At 36.9% G+C, this 10463-nt stretch overlaps 2 protein-coding genes across 2 annotated transcripts; one reads left to right on the top strand and one right to left on the bottom strand.

Annotated features, from left to right (window-relative positions):
- On the top strand, positions 1 to 6414 carry LOC121643390 (neuronal acetylcholine receptor subunit non-alpha-2-like). The gene is made up of 6 exons (XM_041990781.1): positions 1 to 271; positions 1465 to 1616; positions 3831 to 3875; positions 4720 to 4829; positions 5200 to 6115; positions 6211 to 6414. Exons 1-6 carry the CDS (start codon positions 208 to 210, stop codon positions 6376 to 6378), a joined length of 1455 nt encoding a protein of 484 aa, XP_041846715.1. The 5' UTR covers positions 1 to 207; the 3' UTR covers positions 6379 to 6414.
- Positions 6415 to 8067: 1653 nt separating this feature from the next.
- LOC121643391 (uncharacterized protein C3orf85-like) lies at positions 8068 to 9708 on the bottom strand. Its single transcript, XM_041990782.1, has 5 exons — positions 9192 to 9708; positions 9052 to 9087; positions 8623 to 8747; positions 8435 to 8520; positions 8068 to 8208 (listed from the first exon to the last, which is right to left on the bottom strand). Exons 2-5 carry the CDS (start codon positions 9083 to 9085, stop codon positions 8130 to 8132), a joined length of 324 nt encoding a protein of 107 aa, XP_041846716.1. The 5' UTR covers positions 9086 to 9087; positions 9192 to 9708; the 3' UTR covers positions 8068 to 8129.
- Between the last annotated feature and the right edge of the window lie 755 nt (positions 9709 to 10463).

Below are 10463 nucleotides of genomic sequence, written 5' to 3'. Positions count from 1 at the left end.
CCGAAATCCCATTATACGGAGTCCGGCCACATGCACCGGCACTGCCCGTTGGAAAACAGGAGCGCGGTTTTTTTTATCCGCACGATGCGGAATACAGCGACTGATGGGAACCTCAGCATCTGTCGCATCGCTGTGTGATCTCTTCCGGCTGAAGTGCGGTTAGTAACAGAAGACTACAAGCGCCCTGAGTCGGACCAGGACAACAGGATGAAGTTGGCTGTCCTCCTCCTCCTCGTGTCGGTGTGTCCGCTGTCCCTCGCTGCCATCGCCGGTGAGAAAAGTCCGTGTTTTCCAAATGTTTTCGTATTGAACAAAAACCCACTTCACGTTCTTGTGAAAAGTCACCAAATCATAATTGAACGTCCCTGCCTGAGAGGCAGTCTATAGTTTATTACAGTTTATTTACAGAAGATCTTTTGGAGAAATTATTTCAGTGGTTTGTTGAAAGTTTACAGTGCTTCTCAACTTTACAATTTTAGAAAGTAATCCTTTTAAAATTTGTGTTTATAAAGGAAAAAACGAGGAGAAATGTTTTACTTTGAATAAACAACAGTGTTGCTATTGAGCTGTTTCACCACTCTTGCATCAAGCAAATGAGTTTTTAATCAAAACGGCACAACAAAGTGATATCTGCTCTGTCCTTGTTAAAAATGATATGTCATCAGTCACCAAGAACACAGGAGTCAGATATCAGTGTCCAATTCTCTGTGACTGTCCTTGAAAGTACAGACAAAGCTTACTGGATCAAAATGCAGTGTGACTATTTACCTCTCTGATACTCTACATTTATTTACTCTCAAGTCCAACCAGAAGATCATGCTCAGATATGAAGCTAGCTGCTATAGGTTAGAAGGTGTCTCTTCTTCCTCAGCAGGAGCATCAAGTTTCCCACTTCATGCTTCCTGTGTCTGACAAAGCAGTTGCTTTTTAGGGTTACAGTTTCATTTCCCCCAGAGATTCAGTCACCGTAGGCTGACATATTTTTTTATTTCCCATTTTCTGGTTATGTTAACCATGAATTCCCTCTGTGTTTGAACCCTTGAAACTCCTCCACTCTTCATTACCTCATTACACACAACTGGCCACTGTTATCAGTATATCTCCCATACATACCTAATTTTCCACAACTATTATCAATCACTCCTTAATAATTTAAGAGATACTGTCTCAAGAAATCAAATGTCTGAAATAGCTAAAAGGGCTCAATGTTTGTTAGACTTAATGGTGAATTTGTAGCCAATGTAATGATTCTTTAAAGCGCAAAACTTTTCTGTAGCAGCACTGTCAGTCGTACTTATGAGTTTAAATAGTGAAAATATTCTGCAAGGTGTGATACTGCAGAAAATTATATGCAGTAATAAGTTGGACAGTAGAACCTATTGAAGTGGCAGCATTTAACTGGCCAATGTGAAGGACACTCAATTTAAAAAGACAGATATCTACCTACGCTCTTTATTCTTGCAGCTCAAAAAGAATTTGTGTCCTTGGCGGAAATGGAGGACGCTCTGCTCAAGAATCTTTTCCAAGGCTACCAGCGCTGGGTGAGGCCAATCCAACGTGCTAACGATACAATTAAAGTTCGCTTTGGTCTCAAGATCTCTCAACTGGTTGATGTGGTGAGATGACACAAATACAAACACATTATTTATTTGCAGCTCCTTATTTTTATTTTATTTTTGTTATTTAATTGGCACTACATGTAAGTCAAATGTGTTCTCCTAGAACAATTATAAAACTTTGAAAAATGAACAGTGTTTGTTAATGTCTGAAGGCAGTTTTCAAAGCATGTTAATGTCATCTACATGAAAGATATCTGTATTTAAAATATTTAAGGATATTGTATATATATATATATATATATATATATATATATATATATATATATATATATATATACAGTATCTCACAGAAGTGAGTACACCCTTCACAGTTTTGCTAATATTTCATTATATCTTTTCATGGGACAGCACTATAGAAATTAAACTTTGACAAACAGAATATCAAAGTTTCATCTCTACCGTGTTAACCTGTCCCATGAAAAGATATAATGAAATATTTCCAAACTCACTTCTGTGAGTTATTATATATATATATATATATATATATATATATATATATATATATATATATATATATATATATATATATATATATATAGTGCTGGACTGGTTTGGTCAGAGATTTAGCATTTCTTAAAAATATAATCACATTAGTGATGTATTTTTAGTGATTCACCACAGGACTTAAATTGTGATTGCAAACAACTGAATACCTTTCACTGACCTTCAAATGATAGTAACCATGAAAAATGTGAAAATACTTTCTAAAAGCAGGGTTGGTTGTATGCTTTGTAAGATCCTGTGGTAATGTAGCTGTGCAGTGTTGTGCAGGTAATAAGGAGGGCAACCTACAGCATCAGTTGCTTGTTTAGGTTATGAAAACAAAACCATTCTTATTTACACCAGACCACACACTACTGCAAAGATCAAAACAGACTGCCCCAAATGTTATTCACTTGAACTTCAGGGGTTTACTCATGAAAAAAGTGTGATTGAGAAATACAGTAATTTCATGGATTTGATTTTGAAGTGAGGGATTTATTAACTCATCTATTTTTATCTTTCTAGTAGATTTGTTGAGAACAACAACAAACAGGAAAAGAAAAATTTAAGTCTGAACTAGTCTTATGAGGAGACAGTGACTGGAGAAACAAGTGAGGAGAGTAAGACTTTGTCCTTTTGGGTCAGTAGTATCGCTGTCCATGGTGCTGAAGCTTATTGCGCTGCTAGCATCTGCACAGCTTGGAGCTTTCCATGGACCAGAAATAAATTTGAAACACTTTATTAATATCTGCAGCTACACAAGCTCTCTCCGGAGTGTTCCTTTAATATTTTAGACGCTGTCTGTGATAGGCTGAGATGGTTTAGGTGTTCAAAAGAAAAAAACTGAGAATGGTAATAGAGGAAACACTCCTCTTGGTTTGAAATATTTATCTCAACCAGATATGTTTTAACTCATTTTTCCTTCTCTCTCTACCTGACAAGTAAGACTAAATAAAACAACACCCCTCTGTAGCTCTGAATAGAAGGAAATATGTTGAAGTTAAGAAAAGAAAAATAGCACGAGAGCTAACCTTAAACACAACAGCTTGGTTATTCTGTATATGCTGCCCTTCTCTGGGCTGCTGCACGATTATATTAGATTATGGTTTACCTCTGGTTTATGTGATTACCAAACCATCCAACTCACTCTGACAGCTGAGGCCTGGGTTGGATTCAGAAGTGCAACAGCTTTGGATACGTCTCTTTCACTGTTGCCACACTTACGTCTACTGTCTTCTCTCCTCAGTCTTCCCCCTACATATCAAACCTGCCTCCAGTGATGTGGAAATAAGCCTGAGTTAGCTGCTCTCCATCTCTTTGTTCCTGTCTTCTTCTATTTACCACTTGATATATTATATTGCTTCAGCCTGGTTTACTCACAGCTTTAGTTTCATGCTTCTTTTTCTTGTTTGTTAACACAGATGGCTAAATTACATTATACATAGTTTCATAGAAAAAAATTTAAATGTGCGGTAAAACAAACCAATTTGAAAGTTAAGATACAAGCAACATTAGATAATCTATCAACACATATTAGTTTATAGCTGCTGTTACAAATAAATACATTTGCATATTTATGTGCTTTTATATCATGTGATGAGCTGGTATCCTGTCCAGGGTATAGTCTCCTTCTTGCCTGTTAGCAGCTGAGATATGCTCCAGCATACTGGGCAGACTTTTTTCTCTTAGAAATTCACATTTTTGCCTGTTTTCTGTCGTTTGTTTCAGGATGAGAAAAATCAGCTAATGACAACTAATGTTTGGCTGTGGCAGGTAAGACACAAACACCGACCAAATCTGCATGAGCACAGTAAACCGTATACATTGTAAAAGAAAATAAACAACAGATATTGTATTTTTCATATGGTGTACTTTATATCAATGTATATAAGGATATCAATCTGGATATTATCATCCAAATGCTTTTAGATTCTTTAAAGTACAAAATAACATTTGGCTTATGGAGCTGAGGCTGATTAAAATAATATATATTTTTTACATGTTTAATTTAAAGGCTGCATCTTGCAATCTATAATGCAGGGGTGCCGAAACTTTTTGCATCCATGGGCCAAAGTGAAAATGTACCAGTAAGCCACGGGCCAAACACAGTGATTTTAGGGGTGAAACACAAATAAATGTAAATCGTGGTTCTTTTAATTATTGTTAATGCATGCAAATACATTCTTGTCCTCACTGCAAATAACACACTACAAACACCAATATGGAAAAATAACAATAAAGGCATAGTTAGAAGGACAACAAACAAAAATTGCAGACACTAAATTGTAAACAAATATAGTGCAAAATGTCATCAACAAAAAGAAAAACACTGCATGTACACCAAATCAAATTGCTAACACTAGAGAGGTGACTGACTAGGTGAGTATGTCGTTGAGATGTAAGTCAATCTTTCAAGTCTGACATACTCAAATAGTTTTGATATCTAGATGGAGGGCCAGATGTAATGAGCTCGTGGGCCAAATTTGGCCCACAGGCCCTACTTTGGGCACCCCTGCTATATTTGCTTAAATTATTGATTCATTGAAATGAAAACAGTGTTTTTTATTGTTTTATATAGACATAATCATATGGTGGGATTTACATTTTTGTTAACCAGGAGTGGATTGATTATAAGCTGCGATGGAATCCAGATAAATATGGTGGAATAACCTCCATCAGAGTTCCCTCAGAAAATATCTGGCTCCCAGACATCGTCCTATATGAAAAGTAAGACAGCTCTGATGTCCCTCACACCAACTGACTGATGCTGCTTCAAATAACACTGACACACTCAATCACTTTGGAAAGTGCTCTTGATTTATATTTGGATGCCTTTTGTAACAGTTTTTTAATCTATAAGATATAAACAGAGTTGGACACTTGTTTGTAACACAGTCAAGTTTATGTAATCGTGAGCTACAATGCAAATATCCACCTTTATTTAATCTGGTTAATTTCATTATTTATTTTATTAAATGTCTTTCTGCTGATAGAAGTGAGAGTAAAAAGGGAGGTAAGATTTTCAAATACAAATACAGTCAATGTGATTCTTATGAAAGAAACAGATACTTTCTGACTTTGGCTCATGTCTCTTCAGCGCTGATGGGCGGTTTGAGGGCTCATTGATGACTAAAGCCATCGTGAGGTTCAATGGTGCCATCACCTGGACACCACCTGCTAGTTATAAATCTGCCTGCACCATGGATGTCACCTTTTTCCCCTTTGACCGCCAGAACTGCTCCATGAAGTTTGGTTCCTGGACCTATGATGGCAACATGGTGGACTTGGTTCTAATGGACATCCAGGTTGATCGGAAAGACTTTTTTGATAATGGGGAGTGGGAGATACTCAGTGCCACTGGTGCCAGAGGAAACAGGAAAGATGGCCTGTATTCTTACCCCTTCATCACCTACTCCTTTATCCTGAAGAGGTTGCCGTTGTTCTACACGCTCTTCCTCATCATCCCCTGTTTGGGTTTGTCCTTCCTGACTGTCCTGGTGTTTTACCTCCCCTCAGATGAAGGAGAGAAGCTGTCGCTCTCCACCTCTGTCCTTGTGTCACTCACTGTGTTCCTCCTAGTTATTGAGGAAATTATTCCCTCTTCCTCTAAGGTGATCCCACTTATTGGAGAATACCTGCTCTTCATCATGATCTTTGTCACCCTCTCCATTATTGTCACTGTCTTTGTCATTAATGTGCACCACCGCTCCTCAGCCACCTACCACCCAATGTCGCCATGGGTTCGCAACCTCTTCCTTCAGAAACTACCCCGATTGCTCTGCATGCGGGGACACACTGACCGGTATCACTACCCAGAACTGGCTCCTGAAAGTCCTGAGCTGAAGCCTCGCTCCACAGGACGAAGAGGAGGCCAGAGGACAAGCAGCGGAGCCTATGGACAGACGACTTCTGAAGGGAAGGAGGATGAGGCCTGGGCCACCATGTTGGAGAAAGCCATCTATTCAGTGCGCTACATCAGCAGACATATCCGTAAAGAGCATTTCATCCGTGAGGTGTGTGTAGCATTATTCATCAAAGCTTAACTAGTAATAACTGGAATAGCCAGAAGACTCATATTTATTTATGTGTTTGTCATGTTATGCTGCAGGTGGTACAAGACTGGAAGTTTGTGGCCCAAGTGTTGGACAGAATCTTTCTTTGGGTTTTCCTCTCTGTCTCTGTATTGGGCACCATCCTCATCTTCACTCCAGCTCTACAGATGTTCATGAAAGTCCCTCCTCCCACTGCAATTGAGGATCCACCCTCAGAACAGTAACAATAACTGTCCCTTTAATAAGCATCAGATACACCTTAAAAATTTATTAAACAGCTGAGCAAGAAGAAACCACTGCAGGTGCTTTTTACAGGAGTACTTTGACTCTTTCTCCTTTTTTTATCCACTGTGCACGATGTTGTGTATTTAATCATTAAGTCAGTATACTATATGTTTGTTTTCTGTGCATACAAAGCTGCAAACTACTATGATGTAATAAAATTTTAATTGTAGATAAATAAGACAATCTGAGTGAAAGGTAGTCCAACTATGACATATCCATACACATGCTCCAACTCTCCCAATCACACGTGCTCATCAGCTGAAAAAGGCTTTTAAGTTAAACATGAATAAAGTTTGGAAAAGAGAGTAAAAGCTCTGCCAACTCCATTTAATATGCTAACTATAACTTATGCACTAAAATTTGTATAACCAATTTGATTTATGCTCTTCCTCATTATTATTCAAGCTGTTTATTTTGACACTTGTAATTTTATCCAGCTCTTGTCCCTTTTCAGCTGCTGCAAAACAAAATTTCACTCTGTAATTTCACTGAAAGCTAATATCAAACTATTACTTTAAAAATCTGTTTCTCTTATACTTAATTATTCTGTTACTCAACTATCCCTTCCTTAAGGCACAAAATACCTCTTACCATAATGACTTCTTGGTAGTTTATTGTAAAGAATAATACATAAGGAATTCTTTTAAGGTACCAGCAACATTTTAACTATCTTTTACATACAGTAGCCTCCACTTTCTCAACATACATGTTTGTAAACCAGTTGAAGATAATATACACTGACCTTGTGAAGACAATCATTGAAACTGTTTAATCAGCTTCTGCTGTTTCTCTGTCTGTCTCATCCTCTTCAAATACAAAGTTGTGTTAGTCTTTGCCACTCCCGTTAGAAAAATCAGACATTAAATAAATAGTAGTGAAGTAATGAGTACTTTGAACAGTCTTCTGAAGGACAGTATTTAAACTGTTGAGTACTTGATTACACTAATAAAGTTAGTTTCAAGACAAAAGGCTTTTAGTGTTGTGAATTGTGCCATTTTTCTTTATTAAAACTGTCAAATGTGGCAATGACACAAGAAAATATCTGCATTTGATACTGCCACCCAGTGGTGAACCAGATGTCCTTTTTTAATAGTACAGAAAATAAAAACTTTCCTTTACTTCAGGTTTGCCTTTTTCTCTGAGCTAAAGACCAGTTTCGAACCACTATAAGCATAAAATGCAAAATTTGTCAAGAATGGAGCAGATTTATTTGTCATACTTATGCCAGTATTGGATATATTTCCATAGCTTGCACACAATAATCTTATTAAATTAAAGTTAGAACGCTAATAATTAAACAGTTTTATTAATTACTTTCTTTTTTATTAACTGAAATGTTTGTCACTGTACAAAGGTACATAGATGTTAATATTTCATATCTGTACTGTTTAGCTACATGGAGACATTTTCATCCCTCTTCTTTAAATGCATTTGCCATTAAGGCTTTAGTTTCCGTGAAAGTTTTTTAAAATAATTTTTCATCAAAAGACCTATTTACAAATTGTGCATCCAAAACAGGCAAAATGCAGTACAGTGCAGAATTTAAATGTAAAAATAAGTCTGAAATCTGCAGATCACAAGGCAGAATAAAAGGTACACCTTGTCATGCTTTAAATATCCGTAGGATAACACTCTAGGTTTTACTGGGACACCTGTTTTATTTGTGGCAACTCTGGGAAGTCTTTTTTTTCTACTTGTGTTGACGAGTCTGGCTGTCCAGGTGAGCTTGTGCATTGCGTAGCATCTCCATGTAAAGCCTGTTATTTTCACTGTAACACAACCAGATAGAGGAAAAAATAAAATAAATAAATAAATATAAAGAAACATATTTTTAAAAAGTCACACTTGGTCACACTAGCAGCTTTAAATATAGAACATGACACAGTGAAACACATGGATAAAATCTAAGTGTAAGTAGCACAGTCATAAAGAGTGACACATAATGCACTGAATGTTCTGCACTTTGAGCAACAGTGGACCAGCTATCTCACTCACTCAGCGACAGAGCGGTCAAACATTAGGTTGCCCATGTCCATGTAGTACTGAGCAGCTGTTCGAAGGGCCGTCCACTGCTCATTTGCCTGCAGAGGGACGACATTACAAATAAAATAAGCCTCTGTTTTAGTGTAAAATTGCCTTTTTTTCTATCCTTTGCACAAAATGACTTAGTTTTACAGTGTTACCTGTTCTTGAATGGTGAAACCCCACTGGTTCTGAGTATTATAAGGGTCCCAGTATCCCGCCTGCCTCTTCAGCCTGATGAAATGATTTGCTGCCTCTTCTTTCATGAAAGGGGCAGCAAAAACCCCTGAACACAAAAGCAAATAATTGTATTTCCAATGAAAATGGAAAACACTGCCACTACAGTAAAGAATAGCATGAGAAATGGTCCTTTATTCATTATGAAATTCAGGTAGCATATATTGTAGATCTAGAAACACTGTAACATCCATAATAACAACGTAGTAGCTGATTAAAAAATGTAGATTATGAAGAAATCCAAATGTATTCAAAGACTAGATCTGTGTGAGCTAAAACATGTCTATTTAAGCTTAAGATTTAAAATCCACGCTCATATCACTAAAATACAGCTGAGATCGTGCATGACTTACCACTCACAACAGCCAACAGGATCACAAACTTCATATCTGTAAAACGTTGAATACAAAAAATTATTTAGAAGATGTTTCCTTCTTTATGAATAAAGAAGGAAACGTTCTTAAGCCATATAAAGTAGCAGAGTGATCTTTACCTGCTGTGTGAGCAGTGAGTTGTTTGTCGGCTGAATGTCTTCAGAGCTCAGAATCTCTCATTTGAATGTGAAAGTAAATAAACGTTTCTTTCACAGAGTTTTAGCAGGAAGCAAACATGAATAAATTGACTCAAGCCTCAGGCTGGTCCGCTCAAATCAAGGTAACCACTTACCAGGTTTCAGTGCCTCAGTGTGACACCCACACAAATGCAGCCACACTTACACAAACATGAAATACATACACTACGGCGCCTCGCCATTGAAACAAGTCAGGCAGTGAGATTCAGCTCAAAGGCTCTGCTGTGAAGACTAATGTAAGCAAAAACAAATACAGTGCAGAACTTTTGGCTTGAGCAAATGCAAATATCGGTATTTCCAACTTTGCGCCTTCAAGCCCTGACAGTAACATTTTATTAAAACTTTTTCGGTAAAACCTTAAGCTAATTAACGATTTCACATAAAATGTACTTTCAAATGCAGCTTTTGGATTTCTAATTTGAAATAATATGTATGTAATATGTAATTTGTAATAATATTCTTAACTTTGCTGACTGTATTTTACAGGTTTTAAAAAACATATAATTGCTTACCCATTACAATAAAAATGATTTACAGTTAGCAAAACTTTAAAATCAATAAGCAAAACACCAGCTCAGATTTACACAACTGTTAACTCAATATAACTATTTTCAACCTCCAGTGCAATAATTCCGTCAGTATCATCAGTACTTTTCAAACCCATTCCTGACATTCCTGACCCCCCCCCCCCCCAAAAAAAGAACAAATGAAGCACCATTACTGATTCCCATTTGACAGAAATTTAAAGTGGAATACACATCTGTGTAGGAATGGACTTGGAACAAAGGGAGACAGATCCTGAGTGCTGCTTGCTGAATTTATTAGTGTATTTCTATTTGTTCTTTCAGTGTGTATCTCACTTGCAGAAATCATGAGTAAAGTGAAAGTGCTAAAAGTTGTATAAGTTTAAGACATCAGCATGTAAGAGATTCTAAAATAATTTGATTATATGAACATTGTGTGTTTGATGGGGTGGCAAAATTATTTTTTTTTTTCATAAATTATTATTATTTTTTTTTTTAAATCTGGGCTGTTCTGCTGTGTGAAATATTTTGTAAATAAAAGTCTGTTTTCAAAATTGTGCGTCATTTGGTGTACTTTAACCATACTTCCACTGGGTGGGGTCCTCACCAAAGCAGAATACAGGAGCTTTCACAGCTTGCGCACCAGGCGTTAACCCAGTATGTGGCATAA

This window comes from Melanotaenia boesemani, chromosome 7 (genome assembly GCF_017639745.1).
Source record: "Melanotaenia boesemani isolate fMelBoe1 chromosome 7, fMelBoe1.pri, whole genome shotgun sequence".
NCBI classification, from domain to species: Eukaryota; Metazoa; Chordata; class Actinopteri; order Atheriniformes; family Melanotaeniidae; genus Melanotaenia; species Melanotaenia boesemani.
Note: the sequence above shows the minus strand (reverse complement) of the source record. Positions and strands in the feature narration are given on the sequence as shown.

Excerpts from the sequence above, each read along its gene's own strand:
- LOC121643390 (XM_041990781.1), top strand. The coding sequence starts at position 208 with ATGAAGTTGGCTGTCCTCCTCCTCCTCGTGTCGGTGTGTCCGCTGTCC. Across the intron at positions 272-1,464 it reads GTCCCTCGCTGCCATCGCCG|CTCAAAAAGAATTTGTGTCC; the intron begins GTGAGAAAAGTC and ends TTATTCTTGCAG. Across the intron at positions 1,617-3,830 it reads TCTCTCAACTGGTTGATGTG|GATGAGAAAAATCAGCTAAT; the intron begins GTGAGATGACAC and ends CGTTTGTTTCAG.
- LOC121643391 (XM_041990782.1), bottom strand. The coding sequence starts at position 9,085 with ATGAAGTTTGTGATCCTGTTGGCTGTTGTGAGTG. Across the intron at positions 8,748-9,051 it reads CCTGTTGGCTGTTGTGAGTG|GGGTTTTTGCTGCCCCTTTC; the intron begins GTAAGTCATGCA and ends TTTTGTGTTCAG. Across the intron at positions 8,209-8,434 it reads TTTGACCGCTCTGTCGCTGA|TGAAAATAACAGGCTTTACA; the intron begins GTGAGTGAGATA and ends GTTGTGTTACAG.